The sequence below is a fragment of the Lactuca serriola genome, chromosome 5 (assembly GCF_051521515.1).
Source record: "Lactuca serriola cultivar US96UC23 chromosome 5, Lser_US96UC23_V15, whole genome shotgun sequence".
NCBI lineage: Eukaryota > Viridiplantae > Streptophyta > Magnoliopsida > Asterales > Asteraceae > Lactuca > Lactuca serriola.
Genome location: NC_136412.1, coordinates 258,751,775 through 258,772,303, shown reverse-complemented (window position 1 = coordinate 258,772,303; position 20,529 = coordinate 258,751,775). Strand labels below are relative to the sequence as shown.

The 20,529-nt window shown below is 30.9% G+C and overlaps 1 protein-coding gene across 1 annotated transcript; it reads right to left on the bottom strand.

Moving 5' to 3' along the window:
• Positions 1-14,884: 14,884 nt before the first annotated feature.
• LOC145054109 (upstream activation factor subunit UAF30-like) lies at positions 14,885-18,148 on the bottom strand. Its single transcript, XM_079002243.1, has 6 exons — positions 17,681-18,148; positions 16,959-17,055; positions 16,700-16,874; positions 16,522-16,581; positions 16,261-16,430; positions 14,885-15,177 (listed from the first exon to the last, which is right to left on the bottom strand). Exons 1-6 carry the CDS (start codon positions 17,998-18,000, stop codon positions 15,052-15,054), a joined length of 948 nt encoding a protein of 315 aa, XP_078858369.1. The 5' UTR covers positions 18,001-18,148; the 3' UTR covers positions 14,885-15,051.
• Positions 18,149-20,529: the final 2,381 nt, after the last annotated feature.

The following is a 20,529-nucleotide window of genomic DNA, read 5'->3' as shown; positions in this document are numbered from 1 at the left end:
AATTTCAAGAATTTTTATACACCATTTAAGACCTACTCGACGAGTTGGAGGCCCCAACTCGTCATGTAGAAACTGATCAGGCTGCATGGTTTATGGAACCTACTCAACGAGCTGGAGGACCCCAACTCGATGAGTTGAGGCTGTGCATGAAAACCCTAATTTTTAGGGTTTTAACCCTATTTAAAGGACCTTAAATTCCCTTACCGGCCTCCCTTATCACTTTAAAATCCATAGAAACCCTAGTTCGAGCCTTATACCTTCTTGAGTGTGTGTCAAAGCCTTGGAGAGTGATTTCGGTGTGGTTGTGAAGGAACTTGGATCTTGAAGAGGTTGGAGCAAAGGGAAAAGCAGTAGATCTAACATCTACTCTGTGTTAGCAACCATTTAGAAATAAACAGTATTTACCTTGGCTTTCCATTTCTTACATCTCCTCTTATGAGAGTATATGGTCATTTTTGTTGCAAAATGGAATCATTCTCGGGTTGGATCTTGTTATGAGGACATGGTCTCATATCTGAATTCCTCTAGGCCCCATGGACATAAAGTTGTTGACTTTATCTAGTCTTAGCCCTTCTCCATGACCTAAACCTCTTCCTAAGCTTAGTTTTGGGTGTTTTAGCCTCTTGAGGCCTTGCATGCACGTAAACTTGGCAACTATACATGTTAACTACACCCTAGGGGGCTAGATCTGTAGTTTGGAGCCTTGGGTTCGCTTAAAAGTATTTGAATGAGAAAAGGGTTGAAGGAACTCGGCGAGTTGCTTAGCCAACTCGACGAGTTGGATAAGGGTTTTCCCACTTTCTGGATTCTGAGTGAACTCTGAGAGTTGGTGAGATAACTCGATGAGTTGGTTAAGATTTTTCTGATCTTCTGGACACAACATGGATTTGACGAGTTGTTTGGCAACTCGACAAGTTGACTCGAGTTTTCATGGTTTCTGAGTTCTGAAGGAACTCGACGAGTTGGGTCAATATGGACTGTTGACCTTGATCATTGACTTTGAATTTGACCAAGGATGACCAAGTTTTACTTCTAGGGGTATTTTGGTAATTTGGGTTTTTGATGGAATTAGTCATATGGTGGTTACAGGCGGTTGAGTTCGGAGCTGTGATTGGGAGTTGGATATTGTCACTACAACACTGCTTGTGAGGTGATTTTTCTTCACTATACTCAAGGGTCTAAGGCACCAAGGCCGGCCCTTTGGATTGTTATCTTGCTTTATTAGTAGTGAGATCTGTTAGATCGGTATCCTGATAGATAGGATGTTTCTATGTGGTTATGATTGGTTAGATCGGTATCCTGGTAGATTGGATGTTGCTATGCTTTGTGATCTTTAGATCAGTTTGACTGCCTGTAGAATGTTATGTGATTATCTGATATATGTGCATATGATTGATTGATGGTTGAGGCTTTTCTGCTTTGTACGAGAGCCAACAGACCGGGGCATTCCAACCCGATGGTGGTGGGCCGAGGGTATTCCATCCTGAAGATGATTGGACTCATAGTGTGTGGGCATTCCAACCCGATGGTTGTGGGCCGAGGGTATACCATCCCGAGGATGATTGGACCCATAGTATGTTGGCATTCCAACTCGATGGTTGAGGGCAGGGCGCATTCCAACCCGATGGTTGATTGGGCCCATAGTATGCTGTTATTATATGTGTGTTATTTGTTGTGCGGGTATTTTGGGGGAACTCGCAAAGCTTCGGGCTTACAATTTTGAATTCTGTTTCAGGTACTTCAGATGATCGCAGGAAGGTGAAGGCTTGATCGTGCACCTCCTCACGTTTCATGATTTTGATTTCTGGGATACTTTGATATGAAACTATTTTAAAAACATTTTGTAATAAGTAATGGTTTTTGGATGCTTGAAAAAGTTTTAAATTTTTATGAATTTTATGGATGTTACACTTTCCTTGTAAACCGTTGGGTCACTTTCCTTTATCATTTGTAGTTACATAATCTATACATCACAACCTCTCATTCAATTTCGTTGATTAACACTTACGTAACTTTTGACCAAAACACTTAATAAGATCACAAATCTCGGTGGGATTCTTATCGGTTAAAAACACTCCACTTAAGGAATTAGGAAGTCTCGTTTCCCAAGGAGTCATGCCTTAATGAAGTAATGGAGAAGTTGGTAATCGTTGATTCCATACTTTGCATAATGGGCATAAAGTTTTTTGAACCTTTCTCAGTATGCATGAAAGGCTTTTCTCTTGTGTTGCTTGATCCCAATAATCTCTCTTCTTAGGTTTGAGGCTTTCATTTATGGGGAATATTTGTCTAAGAAAAGGCATGAAAGGTCTACCCAAGTGTTGACCATCCCAGGTGGAAGATCATAAAACCAGTCTTTAGCTCTGTCTTGCATTGCAAAGGAGAATGCCCTAAGCTTGATTTGATCCCCCGTCACATTGTGTGGTTTCATGCTAACACACACAACATGAAATTTAGTGAGGAATTTGTAGGGATCTTCATTTTCAAGGCCTCTAAAGGTTGGGAGTAAGTGGATGAGCCCAAATTTTAGTTGAAGGTTTGTGGCTACTGGATAGATGATGTAAAGAGGTTGTTGAGTGACCTATTGCCTTGCCTATTGGCGAAGGGTTTGCTCACCTGGGTTTGGTGGAGGAAATTGTTGTTGTTACCTTCCTAGTTTTCCATGGTAGAAGTAAGAGTTGAGGTTTCTGTGAGTGTAGAGTCTGGGATGTTGTGAGTTGGTGGGGAGGGTTGAGTGGTGTTTCTGGATGAAGTTGATTGAGACGAGAGTTAGGGAGTTTCTATTTCGGTTTTAAATACACTTGAGAGGGGTACGTCCTCCCAAATGTTAATGAGCGGAGGGGTGGATGGCGAGAAAGTCCTGAAAACATGATGCTTCTTGCAAAGCTTTACTTGCTTTCGTAACCTCTTTGCAATCTTTTATATCTTTGTGTCAATCGGTAGTGATATACCTATACGAAAAGATCTAGGCATAAACAATTAGTAACACCATGTCCCCGACACATACACCAATTTGTTAGGAGTGTCAAAATCAACAAATAATAGGGGTACAAAATGACTCCAAATACACTGTTATATTGCACTAAAAGGTAACACAAGGCAAGCACGGTCAATTCATAGAGAAATGAGACAAATACTTATACTTGTTTGGATAAGGAACAAAGTAGTCATAAAGAAAAGGGGGCTTGAATGCAATGATTTGAAAAAATGATTAAAGAAACAAATAAATAACTAATTAACTAAAGTGAATTTATATTTTATATATAATCCAACCTTATGCTTGACAACTTAGCAATGTGATTCAAAGATCATATGGTCTTCGCTTAATTCTACCTAAGTTGGTACTTGAAAGTGTTAACAAGCTCTAACACTTCCCATTCACCAAGTTGTTAAATTCAAAAAAAAAAGCTCTTTGAAAGTAACCCAACCTTCTAATTTATGTCTAAACAAGCTCGTAGATAGAAATCAAAAGGTTGCATTAATTTTGATGTGAATGTTCCCAACAACACTCAATACTCCTCACAAGCTCGGGAATGTAAGAGTGTATGAATAAGATTTACACTAAATTCATTCAATAGAAATCATTTTAGTGATTTTTACTTGGTCAAATTCACAAAACAATTACAAATTTTGCAATTTAGATAACCTGAATGATCTAACCCTAATTCAAATGACCAATAATAACTAAAATTAGAATCAAACATTCGATTGAAGCGAAATCAAATTCATTAGACAAAAATTTAAAGCAAACATCAAGTCTTATGATTGAATCACAACCAAGAAGTCAAAACATAAAGTCGGAGAAACTAGAGTTCTACCCACACATAGCTACAACAAAATCCCAAATCTAGAAAATGAAATTAAAATGCTTACAAAGATGAAATCTAATGTTCACAAGTGTTAATGAAACTCAAACTGCTCCAGAAAATAGCATCCTCTACTCCAGAACTCGATAGATAAAATAATGAAGTCAGTGGCCTAATTTTATGAAAGATGAGAAAATGACACTAAACCTATGTCCATGTTTCCACGACCCGTTGAAATTTATACTGCAGAAAACACCACTCATGGAGACTCACAAAGTAGGATGCTCAAATTAGTTGAGGCTTTAAAGTACATTGTTGATATGGATCCAAATCCCCATTCGTGGAAACTCATGTTTTAATTTTCACAGCCGTGGAAGTCTCTGTATGGGTACATTCTTCAATTTTTCTACGATTTCTTCCTCCCTGATCTGAAAGTCGTGAAATCTTTTCTGCATCTTCTAGTCACCTCCCTTTGCGAGATCCCACCTCTAAAAGTCACCGAAATATAATAGAATTGTACGAGTGAAATTATATCATGAATTGTCCTGAAAAACATATAAAATGCATGAGTTTAAGTCTAAATGCAATGCAATGATATTGAATAAAAGTGCAAAATAAGAGCATAAAATGCACACACACACACACAGATATATATATATATATATATATATATATATATATATATATATATATATATATATATATATATATATATATATATCATGAGGTCCAATAGAGAAACATTATTAACAAGGAATCAAGAAACCAATCGTGAGCATCGAAATTTAAAGCGATCAATGCCCAAGGGAATGTATGTGCACTTGTACATTGGACGCACATACACCGGATTATACCATATAACCCACCTCTTTACTAAAAAAATCCACCTCTTTTTTCGTTTAAATTTTTTTAAGCCACGTTTTTTATCGGAAAAAAATGAATATACCGTTGTTCATAATTTTTCATCATCTTTCCATAGAGATCCGTATTGATATATAAAAAACATTTTTTTTCGAAAAAAAACTCACTTTATTTTGTTGTGTTTTCAGTATTTAAATTTATTTTTATCCAAAAAAACTAATTATACTAAAAATTTTAATTTTTTTGTCCTCTATTAATTAACATCAACATCGATTAAAAAAACAAAAAACATCGATCGGTTCAGATTCACAATATCGATCGGTTTAGATTCACAATGTGAATTCGAATTGTAAATATTTCAATTTTAACATATATAATGTGAATCTGACTTACTATTATTCATATTGTGAATTTGTTGTGAATCTGGTTATGAGCAGATTCACAATATAAAAACTAAATTTCGTTTTTTATACATAAATATAAATCTATGTTTAAAGAGTACCAAAAAAAAGTAAGTTTTATTATAATCTGGTCAATTGTAAAAATCTACAAACCTTCATTTTGTCGTTGATCGTTTTAAATTCCGACGTTTTATATTGATTCATTAGTTGTTTGATTAATAATTGTTCTCTATTTGAACTTTCACTCTCTCTCTCTCTCTGTGTGTGTGTGTGTGTGTGTGTGTATATATATATATATATATATATATATATATATATATATATATATATATATATGGCTAGGTTATTTAGTTTCTTACATTTATGTGTGTTAGAATGCACCAATAGAAATTAGTAAATTAAATAATTATTTAATTAAATAAATATAGATATCGAATGATTTCCATAATTATATGTATATTAAATAATATCCATAATTATAATTCTTTTGATGGAAACTAATTAAATCCGTCATTAATGTCAATAATAACAGTTTTTCAGAAAGAATTTCGCATCTAGGTTTTTATATATGAATCTTTATTTTGTTTCAGGACTCACTCACTTAAAATACAATAAAGTTGCATGGAATATAAAGAACAAGAGTGTATTCTACTATAATACACTCTCATTCTGCTGGAATACACTCTCATTCTTCTAGATATTAATTTATTTTGAAAGAATATTTTTGTTGACATTAATTACGAATTTAATTCGTTTCCATAAAAATGAGTTATAAGTATGGATAACATTTAATATACATATAATTAATACTAAATTTATATTGGTGCATTCTAGCCCACAATAGATGTAAGAAACATTTGAACATATATATATATATATATATATATATATATATATATATATATATATATATATATATATATATATATATACGGTGAGGTTCAATAGAGAACCATAATTAACCAAGGAACCAATCTTTTTTTTAACTTTTAAAACTTATTTTTTATCAAAAAAAAAAACTAAAAATACAGAAATTCATAATTTTTTATCCTTTTTCCAATAATATAAAATTCGAATTTTTTTTACGTCAAATTCACAATGTGAATCTTCGAAAATTCACAACGTGAATCCGAAAAATATTTTTCACATTCACAATGTTAATATATGAATCTAGATATTTTTAGATTTTTTTTCGATAAAGAATAAGCTCTAGAAATTGAAAAAAAGATTTTGGTTCCTTAAAGTTCCATAATTATAGTTCTCTATTGAACTTTTTCATATATATATATATATATATATATATATATATATATATATATATATATATATATATATATATATATATATATATATATATATATATATATATATATATATATAATCAAAGTCAATGTTAAGTTTAACTACAAAAGTATTCCATAGAATTGAAAAAAAAAATTATAAATTATATGAAGGATATTTATCAAGCATTTAATATAATTAAATTATAAATTTGGTAATTTACAAAAACACTTTTGAAAAAGATTAACATTAGAGATGGTTTTGAGAAAAGATTTTTATTAAATAAAGGTGAGTATAAAGTTATTTTTAGAAAATATAAAAAAAAAAAACTTTAAAATTTGCATTCACTGAAGATAAATTTTATGAGTCGTATTAAAAAGATTATTTATTTCAATTTATACCATCATATTCACCTATTGTACTCTATTAAAACTTTTTAAAGAAAGAACATATGGGAGGATAATGAGGGGGTATAATTGGCAATAAAAAGAAGAGATTCTCATGCCCGACAAAAAACGATGGATACGAGAAGCTCAAATCGAATCTAAAATGCGAACCCATTAAAATCATTTTCGTCAACAGATACTTTTGTAACGGAATCTAACGGCTGTCACTTAATAGTTTTTTAAAATTAAGACATCGTACCTTTTTTCTTTTTCTTTATCGTCATTTAGGCGATAAAAAGGCATCGTGTTTTCGGGGTTATTATTATTATTATTTTTCCATAAAATCATTTTAAAGGTTTTTTGGAAAACAAAAAAACCCTAAAAATCATAAAAATGCATAAAAAAAATACCTAGAGATCATAAAACTTTTTTTTTGACATTTTTTATTAAAAAATCACAGGTTTTTAAAGAAAATCGGTGAAAAAAAATGAAAATTTTTTTTTATAAAAAAAATTAATTTTTTATTTGTTTTTTCAGCGAATTTTTATAAAAAGCTGCGATTTTTTATAAAAAAAAAATTCAAAAAAAAAGTTTTGTTATCTCTATGTATTTTTTTATGCATTTTTATGATTTATAGGGTTTTTTTGTTTTCCAAATAACCTTTCCTTATATATATATATATATATATATATATATATATATATATATATATATATATATATATATATATCCCTATTCTAATAAAAGAATAAGTTTATTCTCATTTTGACATATGTCATCCTATTAGGTCCCCTAATTAATATCATGCCACTTGTCAACTTATTTATTCTCCACTAGTTTATAACCCGTGGGAACCACGGTTATACAATTAATTAAACTTTTAAAATAAAAACTAAAAATTATTAATCAATTAATTTAAATAAATTATTAATTAAGAGATTTTTTAGTTATATAAATTTTAACTATTGATTTAAATAAATGTGTGAAATTATATCATTTTATAATTTGTATTAAGTTTATTTTAATTTTTATTCTAATGTTATTAATTTAATGTAATTTAAGTGGAAAATTTAAAATTTAAAATTTAAAATTTAAAATGAAAAATCAATAGATTACAAATGGCATGCATTAATTAGAAGATATCTCTATACTAATAAAAGAGTAGTTCTTTTGCCATGTGTCATCATATTAGACCTCTTAATTAATGTGTTGCCACTTGTCAATCTATTAGTTCTCTATTTTAAATTTATTAGACATCATCATTAATGTGATGCTATTTGTCAATGTATTTATTCTCTATTTTAAATTTTAAATTTAAATTTTATATTATTGTTTTCATTAATTAACAAATAAAAAATGTCTAATATATATTAAAAATTAATTTTACATATTTATTTGAATTGACGATTATAATTTCATATAACTAATAAAAACATCTTTTAATTAATAATTTATTTAAAATAATTGATTAATAATTTGAAGTTTTTACTATAAAAGTTTAATTAATTTTATAACCATGGTTCCCACGGGTTATAAACTAGTAATATAATATGGTGACACATGGTAAAAGGAGAATAAAATATGCATTAATTCGGGTGCTTAATAAGATGACACATGTCAAAAGGAGAATAAAACTATTCTTTTATTAGATAGGAAGATTTCAAATTTCAAAATTTAAAATTTTCATTCTAATTACATTAAGTTAATAACATTAGAATAAACATTAAAACAACATTAATACAAATTTAAAGGTCACATATTTATTTAAATCAACATTTATAATTTTATATAACTAAAAAAATTTCTTAATTAACAATTTAATTAAAATAATTGATTAATAATTTTGATTTTTTTTACTATGAAAATTTAATTAGTTTTAAAACCGTGGTTCCCACGAGTTATAAACTAATATATATATATATATATATATATATATATATATATATATATATATATATATATATATTGTAAAAATTTTGAAATCACCAAACTAGTACGGCTTGGAAATTGGAAAATTTGGCAAGAGTGATGTGGAATTGTGGATTGTGGCATAGGGTTTTTAACTTTTGTTTTTGGGGGCAATGTGCGAGGGTAAGTTGGTCATTTTGTCCTACGAGACTTTCGTTAGATAAGTAAGGGGTCGTTTGATTTGCACTTACCTAGTCTGGTCAGAGCTGACTGCTGACCCGGTCAGTAGTCAGACTGTTTGATGGGCCTCCATTGTGGCTGACTCGGTAAGTAATCAATGACCAAGGAGCTGACTCGGTCCAAAAAAAAAAGAGGCTGACCAGATTTTTCTTCTCCTACGCCCTAACACAAATCGCCGCTATTCTTCCTTTTCCTTCAACATTCAGCGCAACGCAGCAACAGCTCCATCGATTCAACCCAACGCAGCAACAACTCCATCGACGATTCCCTTCGGCTTCCGGTGAACCTCCTGCGCCGACGATCGACTGCAGGTACGCAGCAACAGCTCCATCGTGCTTTTTTTTTTTTCTGAAATCACAAAGCCCCTTCAATGTTTGCTGACAAATCGACGATTACCTCCAGCTTCCGGCGAACCTCCTGTCCGGCGAAGTAACAGCTCCGGCGAAGTAACAGCCCCGGTGAGGAGATCGACTGTAGGTACGCTAGTTCGTGCCTTTTTTTTTTCTGAAATCACAAAAGTTGCTGTCAAATTGATGATTTTATTCTGAATTTAGTGTTTGAAATTACTTCTTTCATTATTTTTGGATTCAATTAGAACAAAGGGTTGGCATAGGTGTATGTGTATTACCAATGTTTGCTGTCAAATTAGTGTTTGCTGTCAAATTAGTGTTTGCTGTCAAATTGTTTATGAAATCTGATTTTATCTATATGAAATCTGATTTTATCAAATTAGTGTTTGCTGTCAAATTAGTGTTTGCTGTCAAATTGTATTACCAATGTTTGCTGTCAAATTAGTGTTTGCTGTCAAATTGCTTGTGTATGAAATTTGTATGAACTAATGTGTGAAATCACAGCCCCTTATATAGTTGTTAAATCGAATGAATTGTTTACTGTGTGTGTATATGATATGTTTATGTGCATATGTGTGTAAGATCAAAATGCTCAAGAGAATGATTAGAATTTGTTACATAGGTGTATGTGTATTACCAAACTGATATATGAGATATTGTCTTCAAGTTATGTACTGTGTATATGATATCTCCCAAGTATTGTCTTCAAGTTGTATTAACTTTAGGTTAAACAAAAAAAATATATATTTTATCTTATTGACATCAAGCAAATAGTGTTTGTCAATGTATTTATTCTCTATTTTAAATTTTAAATTTAAATTTTATATTATTGTTTTCATTAATTAACAAATAAAAAATGTCTAATATATATTAAAAATTAATTTTACATATTTATTTGAATTGACGATTATAATTTCATATAACTAATAAAAACATCTTTTAATTAATAATTTATTTAAAATAATTGATTAATAATTTGAAGTTTTTACTATAAAAGTTTAATTAATTTTATAACCATGGTTCCCACGGGTTATAAACTAGTAATATAATATGGTGACACATGGTAAAAGGAGAATAAAATATGCATTAATTCGGGTGCTTAATAAGATGACACATGTCAAAAGGAGAATAAAACTATTCTTTTATTAGATAGGAAGATTTCAAATTTCAAAATTTAAAATTTTCATTCTAATTACATTAAGTTAATAACATTAGAATAAACATTAAAATAACATTAATACAAATTTAAAGGTCACATATTTATTTAAATCAACATTTATAATTTTATATAACTAAAAAAATTTCTTAATTAACAATTTAATTAAAATAATTGATTAATAATTTTGATTTTTTTTACTATGAAAATTTAATTAGTTTTAAAACCGTGGTTCCCACGAGTTATAAACTAATATATATATATATATATATATATATATATATATATATATATATATATATATATATATATATATATATATATATATATTGTAAAAATTTTGAAATCACCAAACTAGTACGGCTTGGAAATTGGAAAATTTGGCAAGAGTGATGTGGAATTGTGGATTGTGGCATAGGGTTTTTAACTTTTGTTTTTGGGGGCAATGTGCGAGGGTAAGTTGGTCATTTTGTCCTACGAGACTTTCGTTAGATAAGTAAGTGCGTTTCCAAGAGACAAAATTCATAAACACAAGATAAAGATGTAAAAATGACATGTAAATCAAGTAATAGAAGTTGTACTTTTTATGGGAAGGCGTTACCAAAAGATTCTTGTGACGTATAAAATGGAAAGGAATGGGGCCAAGGTTCATAGTTGGGAGAATCAATAGGGCACGTGTCATGTCGAGAAACAGTGATTCCCACTACCCCATCAAGCACTCCCTACAGCTTGCTGTACTCAATTCATTCAACCAACATTTGACTTTTGACACCCTAAATTTTATATACAAAATCTAACTCATTCAAACAACGTAAAATTATGTAACTTTTAATTTCATCCGTAGCCGTGTCAATGGGTGTAGCAATTTGGATGATGGTCAACACCCTTCAAATTTTTAGGGCCTTGTTTTTTATATATACATTTTTATATTAGTTAGCTTTTAACCACTAAATTTTAGTTATAAAGCTTCGAATCTAAAAAATAATACACATCGTGAGTTGATGAATAAATATAGAGATTTTTAAGCTTGAAAAAACATTTATTTGAGAAGGAAATCATTCCACATTGTTGCTCAAATAAAAAAAGGACGAAAAGTCTGTATAAATAAAAAAAAAAAATAAGAATCAAATACAATCCATTTAAATAAAACGAGTTAATTAATTAATTGACATGCTTTTAAAACAAATATTTTTTCTTTGTTTTTAACGAAGCCATAAAAAAACAAATTAGTTCAAATTTTATTATTAGTGAGCCTTTATTAGTTCCAATTATATTATTAGTGAGCTAAGTCTTGAGTCTAGTTTTAGTTTGTTTAGACTTGTTTTGTAAAATGAGCTGATATTAAGCCGAATTTGAGCATGGTGGATTATTCACAATCCGAGCACGAATTTTATTTATAAGGCTTGAATAAAGCTGAGCTCAAGTTTTTATAATTTTAAACGAGTCAATCTTGAGCTTGATTATCGTCAAATCTCTTTTTTTTAATCTAGGGCCTGGAATCGATTTAAATCAGCCTTGATTTCACCGATATTACATACAAGACGTGAATTCTCAGAACTTTTTAGTATATATTTAATATTGTTGGACTAGAGCCATTTATTGGTTTTTTAAAAGCGACTAGTTCTGTATATTAATTGCGAGTGATTGAAAGTCGATGCCAACAAACTTCATTGAATCAAAATTTAAAAAGGGCCATTTTAAATAATATTTGACACCATTAACCATCCGATTTGCCAAAAATAATATCATGTCTCATTGTATAAAAGAGAAACAACAACACGAGAAGTTAATATATATTTTGATTTTATTATATTACAAGATAATATGATAAAACATTTATATATTTATTTTATTCTTTTGAAGAAAAGACAAAACTATCCTTATCAATCTACTCTTGTAGCATGTGGATGGATTGGATGATGTGGTGTTGTCATGTGTGACCTCCTCACCAGGGTATCTTTTGTCCCATTCCCATATTCCCTTTCTTTCTCATGGGAATCTTCTTTAACATTATTTCTTACATATCTTGTAAAAAATTAAAATTTCTAACAAATTGGTAAAAACAAAAATAAAAATTACAACAATTTGTTAATTTCAATCTGTTCCTTGTGGTCTCGACCCTTGATCATAGACACATAGCATTAGGTGTTATTATTGGAATATAAGTTAGATGCATTACAAAGAATCACGTGTTTTTTTTTTGTTAAAAATACATATAAAAACACTACACATGAAAAGACAAAATACAATAATACATTGTAAGAGGAATTTGAGTACATGGGACCATAAATACTTGGAATTATTGAAAAATTCCCATGCGAGAGAATAAAACCTTTTTCCATGAAAATGAATACGTATACATACATTGAATCATACCAATACCATATATGTGTGTTAATATTGATTTGATATTTCTATTAGCTTTGGTGTTAAAAAGAACTTATGATTTATCATCATGTTTGAAAGAAAAAGTACTAAAGACACTTGTACTTAAGATTTGAATTTAGTAGATGATCCAAATAGATATCCACAAATAGTTTATAAAAGTCATATTCAAATAAATTCATCGGTTGATAATGTGTTATTGTTTTCTTTTTCAACGTCTTTATTAAGTGGGTAGCACAATGCATGGTGTACTTTGAGTCCAATGAATTCCACTCACTCACTTGCTTTGATTTATCTTTTAGCAACCTTCTATTTTCGTAGATTAGTTACAGTAATAGTAGCACCCTTATAAAATATCTAACACTATATAAAACTCATTTGAGATATAAATTATGTACTATATGTCCTATTTTTAAAAAAAGAATCGATGTCTTCTTTGTTTGGATAGGATAAGAAAAAGAATTACTATGGGATCCACTCATGATCTCACTATCTTGTTGGATTGAACGGTTGGAAATAAACAATCCAACGAATTATGTTGTCTATATTTATAAAATAGTCTTTGAAGTGAATCAAATCAATAAACAAAATCCATATGATATAAAACTTTATATCAAAAGTATAGTACTCTATTTTAAAACGAACAAAACCATTATACAAGTCATATTAGTCAAACAAATATTCGTCTCTTATCCGTTCAATACACTCTAACAGCTTTCACTGATTATTATTATTATTATTATTATTATTATTATTATTATTATTATTATTATTATTATTTCTTTAGACAAAATTACATAAAGTCACAAATATTCATTTATCAGGCGCACTTGAAAACACTGAACTGAAGTGATGGTGTATTGGTGTTGGTGTTTTGTGATGTGACACTGAAGAAAACAATTTTTGGTTTTCCTAACATTTGTCATGGATTTGGAAAATTAGGTAAGTTATTAGAGATGCTTCTTGACGATTTAGTAGACGGATTGCCATCTTCTAATATGTAAACCGGTTTCGATTTAGACACAACCGCTTTGTTTATCATCATATTGAGTTTCCCCAACAATTACGCATTTACCCAACGAAGTTTCAAGAATCTTTGTTCATTATCCTGAAAATCATTAATTTTTTTTTCAAGTAACGGGGTGTGTGTTGTTCATTATCTTGGTTGTGTTGTTCATTATATAAATTAAGGATAAAAAAATCATTTTATATGGGTTAGGGACCAACCATGTAAACAACTGAAACCAAAGGGACCATCTTCATCAATAAAAAAAAAGGTTAGGGCTGAATTTGTGGTTTTTTCTATAAAACACAAGGACCATTTATGTAATTTAGTTGATTAACAAAGAAGCAAAAAAAATTAGGTAGAAACAAGTGGAACTGTACAAGAAAGATAGATTCTCGAAAGTGTCGGCCGGAGGAATCGGTTCGCCACATACGATTACGATTTACGAACGGTGTGGCTTCGGTTGTAACTGGTGGGTCCCACCCTAAAGATTCCCCTTTCCAAACAAAAGCCACCCGTCCATTTCCCAACTTTTATATCCCCTACAACACGCACTGTCCCCTAAAAACTCATTCCCAATCATCAACCGTCCTTTTTACCCATATTACCCTTACTCACCCAACATATTTACCACAAAAAGGGTATTTCTGTAATTTGCACTCCGATCATGACCAAAGCTTAAAAGATGATTACGTACATAGCTTTACACTTGTTGGTACCAACAAAGATATTGGATTAAAAAAACAAACAAATTGTAAAAAATAAGTACATGATAAAAAAGAAAGATAATATCCAGAAACAGAAAGAAAATTATTGTGCAACAGGAAAAATGATTGAAGCATGGATTCTTCTTTTTACATGCTTACACAAATCATGAAGGACAGCCAGCAAAAGGGTAACTTTTTTTTTCTCAAGATCATGCATGTAGTAGTGACTTGTACGTCATGCATTAGACGTTGTACCTGGTCAAGATTTGACCATTCTTGAACTAGAAGTAGGGATTCCAAGAAAAAAAGGTTGCCAAAAGAGGAACAACTCAAGAAAAGCAGAAGACTGCTTTCGGTTCTTTAAACCACTAGGCGCAAGTGTGTGTTTGTTGGTGTATGAGAGAGATTTATGAATGATGTTAAACAAAATGTGGGTTAACATTCTATGATACATCAAAACATATATATATACACATGATTTTTGTGAACAAAAATAGTACAAAATCTTAACAAGAAGAAAGAAAGCATCCATCCTGTTGATTTGAGGTGGCTATTGGCTAAGGCTTATTTTTGTTGTTTGATGAAATGAGGTGACAGAAGCTTTGTGACTGTGAAGCCAATGAAGGTGTCGAGTTTAAATAGTTCCTTTAACTTGTCATCACATAAAATCCTTCGTTTGTCGGATGGATCCTGTGGAAATAGCAATGTACTTTCATTTATTTGTTTATTATAAAGTTATTAACATCCAACTTTATTTTCTTCTTATTAGCTATTACAATTTACAACCTTCTACTTTTGGACTTTTTCTTATTAAGACATTGTACTTTAAAAATATAACTAATTATAGCAATGTGCATTCAATTTTTTTTTCTAGGGTTTAGGTTGAAAATATTCACCATGTACTCATCTAGATTTAGTTACTAAACTTTTTTTTGGACACGCATATGATCATTTTAACTTTCAAACTTGTACTCCTTACCCCTCTTTGGCCAATTTTGCTTTACAAATTTGCCCAAGTTTTAATTTTTGCTACAAATTTGGTCTCAACTTTTTCTTTGGGGGTAAATTTGTATAACTTCTTTACAACATTTCTACAAAAAAAAAAAAAAAATGGCAACTTTGTAGAATTTTTTTTACAAATACATGTAAAAACATTTCTTGACATTTTTTTTTAAAACTTGTTACAACTACATCTTCGTAAACATTTTTACAACTTCGAAAGATTTTTGTAAAAAATTTGTAAATAGTTTTTACAAATTTTGTAAAAGGAAGTTAGAAAAAATAATTCTACGTGGTTGGAAAAAAAATTGAAAACAACCTTTGTTTTTACAAATATTTTACATCTTTTTTTTACGGCATTGTAAAAAGCTCACAAAAAAGCGTAAAAATTTGTAAAAACGAAGTTGTAAAAAAAGTTCTTGTTACAAAAAAAATTGGCTAAAGAGAGGTAACTCGTGAAACATGTGATGAAGATAAATTTTGAAAGCTAAATGATCATGGTTAAAAGTTGTAAGGCAAATTTCAACCTAAAACCTTTTTCTTATTAGGATATTATACTTTGAAAAATCTATTCAATTATAATATCAGTGATAATTGCTTTTGTAGTTGGATGACATTGCTATAATGGATAGATTTTTCAACGTACAATTTTGTAATACAAAGAAAAGAAAGTAAAATGCTAGAATAAACAAATCAATGGAAGTACATTGCTATTTCTTGCATTTTACCCTTTCAAATAAACTCAGATAAAAAGAGTAAGTACTAAATTCACACCTGAAGATCATTCCTTTTGATATATTCCCAAATTCTCTTCACAACTTCAGAACGAGATAGTTCAATTTCACCTGTACCAAAGAATTGCACCAGTGCTTCTGACATTGGAAGTGGAATAACAAATCCAGAACTCTTTGTTTTTTGCTTCTTTTCCTTTTGCTCTGCTTCATCTAAAAAAGAACAAATATAAAAAAGTTAGTATTTTATCTATAAAAATAACCAGCTACAAGTATACAACATCTGTTAATCTGTTATTAATACCTTCTTTCACTCGTTTATTTTGTTTCTTCTTCGCTAAAGGCTTGACTGAAACTGGAGTTTCTGAATAAAAACATGTAACTAATTATCTGACAAAGTAGTATAAATCACATGACTTGATTCATCTTTATCTTTATATAATATAAACATAGGATAATAGTTAATACTTAATAGTTGATACCCTGTTCTTCTTCTATTGGCCATATATGTTTGCTAAGTGCTTTATTCATTTTAAACATATCAATGGATTTCACACGGAATAATTCGTGTAGCATTTCATCACATAAGATTTTTCGTTTGTTTGCTGGATTCTGTAAATCTTTCTCTTTAATGTAAGCCCATATCTTCTTCACAACCTGAAGCATCAAACAAAGAGAACCTCAGTTAAAATTGTTGATTTTACAGAAAAACTTGAAAGCATAATGTGAGTGATGATATACCTCAGTTCTAGCCATTTCCGACTCTCCAGTAAACTTTTGAAGTTGAGGAGAAAGTGCACATGGTTTGCTAAAACCGCCTCCCTTTTTCTTGTGCTTACTTGATAAGACAATTAAAGTAGATTATGATTTATTAAAAAGAAAGATGTGGAGATTAATCAATCAAGCTACTCTGAATAGAAAACAGTTGATCAAGATTGCACAAAAGGTAAGTAGTATGATAGCCTTTGATTAACAAGATATATCCTAATATGCTCAAATGACCTTTTTCCATGATTTGTTGATCCATATTATCTTTGGTGAAAGTCTGCCTATCATTAAGACTTAAGAGAGTTCATTTATGAATTATCTTGGAGACTTGGACAATTCCTTTTTGGTAATCTCTAACACTATTTCAAGATAATCGAATCACATTCATGCTTTCAAGAACAAGATTCAAAGCTAGTTGCTTCACTGGTTTCTCTTTGTTTGACAACTATAACTTCATCAGAACACCATCTTTCCCTCTTAATGAGAAAAATTCAAAACAACATTTACAATTAAACCTAGACACGAACCAGCATTCGACAAACAAGACCAATTATATGTTACTCACAAAAGCTTGGGAATATTGATCAACAATTTCACATTTTATATCAGGGAAACTAATCAGGTTCAATTTCAAATGAAATAAATGCAGCTACACCAACCCTATAAATTAAACAATAACACATAAAGACGCTTACCTGTCTATCTTCGTCGATTCGGCATCACTTTCTTCCTCTTGTTGGTCATCATCTCCTTCCTTGGAGGCACTTCCACCATTAACGCTCTCTTCCACCTTCGCATTCCCCGATTCCTCAGCGTCTGCCTCCGCGTTATCATTCGTATAGTGAGACTCAAGATACAAATCAATTTGTTGTCTAATGTAGGGTTTTCTGTCGGATAAATCAATACCCAAATCTTGTTCCATTTTGCGGCGGACGGTGGCGGGAGTGGCGGTATCGAGGTCGGATGTTCGTAGAACATGGTGCAAACGTTCCAGGAGTTCGGAATCCGTCAACATATTGGATTGGATTGGTTTGGAAAATGGAAATGGAACAGTGGGTGTTTGATTTTGGGCAAGGGTTTGGCATGCAGACGAAGCAAGGGATGATTAGAACGAGGGGTCTGAATGAAACTAGGTTAAGTGGGGATATTCTCTAACCCTGCAACTCTGCACACATTCAAGAAACCTTTATTGGTAACCAACAAAAATGCAATTTTTTTTCTTTCTTTTTGGATCATCTCGTGTTTTGATTTTTGTTTATGTTTTTGGATAATGTTGTGTTTTAAAATTTTGTATTTTATTTGCATCGTGTGTTTATAAGAACTATGTCTTATCCTGTTGCATATGCAACATATAAAAGTAATACATTACGAAAACTCATATAATATAACAAATAGATAAGATGGTGATAGTCTGATAGATGTATAAGGGCGAGAGAAAAAAGTACCCCACATGCATATGGTCTAACTCATATTTAGCAGAATTTTTGAACTTAGTGCTTCTAAATACAAGATCAAATCTCTATGAATAAATATATTTTTTTATCATTTTGTTTACATAGTACATGACTTGTAATGTGTTATACAAGTAATACAACAAGAGTTATCTAGGATGAGGTCCGTAGGCAATTGCTACAATTATGGATAGAAGCGTCACACATGTCCAAAGATTGTTGGTTGAAGAAAAAGTTTGTTGAAAGCTACAGGATAACTTCCAAAACAAGAGATGGAGGATGAATGGCATTTTGACGCACTCTATGTCATAAGAAAACAAGGTACCATTCATGGAAATGATGGGAAGTGTATTGATAATGAGAATGGCCAGATATTGATTTGAAATGCATGAGTGACGATCAGAAGAAACTACGAGGCTAAGGAGTAGAAAAGGGCTAAGGAAGTTGTGTGATACTTACAGCCAACAAAACATTATTGTCGATCGTTTAGATTGAAAACACAATGACCATGTATGCATCTTCATGGTGTTCCTTGGAGGATAAAGTATTTAGTAGACTCGAACAACATAAAAGAAATTCTGCAACAAAAGATAGGGAGAAAATTGCACGTATTTGATCGAGTGTTGATGCACCTGAAGATCCAAATGACACTAATGCTGGTGAGCAAGTAGTTACTCAATCAAGCAAAGTGGGTGAAACTATCAAGCAAAGTAGGTGAAACTGAATCACTTCCTCCATAACATAGGTAAACGGAAATAATCTTGAATCCAGATTCTAAGTATGCTAATGTAATCATATCATAATAGTGTAAAAGAGACGAAGATGTGTGAAGAAGCACCACAAAACTCAATTTGGAATAAAGTGATGAAAGAAAAGGTTACAACATTTGAGCATAGTCATACGTGGGAACCGGCAAAACCAAGATATATCAAACCCATTTATTGTTAATGATTCATACAAAATAAAGTGTCGTCCGGATGCATTAATCGAGAGACACAAGGATTGCCTAATGCTCGAGGGCTCTCACAATGATATATATTATACTATGATGAAATGTCTAGTCCAATATCATAGTTCATTATTGTATGGGTCGTGCTAGCCCTTGCGGAAAGTGAAGACTAGAAATTGTGGCAGAGGGATATGAAAACGCTTTTTTGAATGGAGAGTTGGATCGAGGGTCTACATAATTAAATCAACCAAAAGGTTTATGAGGATGTAGTTAGTCCTATTTATGTGAGCAATCTGAGAAAATATTTTTAATGGATTAAAGTAGACACCAAGATTTCGGTATGGTAAGATTGTTAAATTTCTTACTTGAAGCAGTGATTCAATGACGCAAAGTAACTCAAGTTTTTTCATCAAATAAAGAGAAAGAAAATTGGCAATTGTGTTGGTCTATATGGATGACTTGATCATTATTAGGGATGACATAATAGAAATTCATGAAATAAGAGAAAATATACCAACGTCGAAAAATATACTTTAGGAATTTGGCATATTGTAGTGCAATCCAGTCTCAACATTGATCGATCCAAATGTCAGGATCTATGCACACAAAGGTGAAGAGTTGGATGATAGAACGATGGAGCCAAATGACAGGATATGTGCACACGAATACTAGTTACGGGTCTAGGTTGGGTCGTGTAAGAAAAAAAAAAGATTTAAAGTTCCTACAATTGTACCTAAATGAGGTCTTATATCTTGATATATTTTCACAAATGTATCATTACTAAAACTTGAGTAAATTACATGAATGGTCTCTGTGAATTTGGGTAATTTGCATGATTGGTCTCTAACATTTTTTAACTTGGACGATTCCTATGGTTTGCTTTTGTTACGTCGTTGGTCCCTAACATATATAAAATGACTAGTTTACCCTTACATTTTATTTTTAAGATTTTTGAAAATCTTTATCATTCATTTATATTTTTATTATTATACAATTACTAAGGACGTACAACCATCCAATGCACATGTATAACCATATTACCGCACCACCTGGTCCCTTATGTATTTTCCAACCAAATAGCCTCCTCACCTCATTTGGTTTCTCTAGTGAGCTCAAAGAGTAGTTGAATGGGCCTACCCTCACC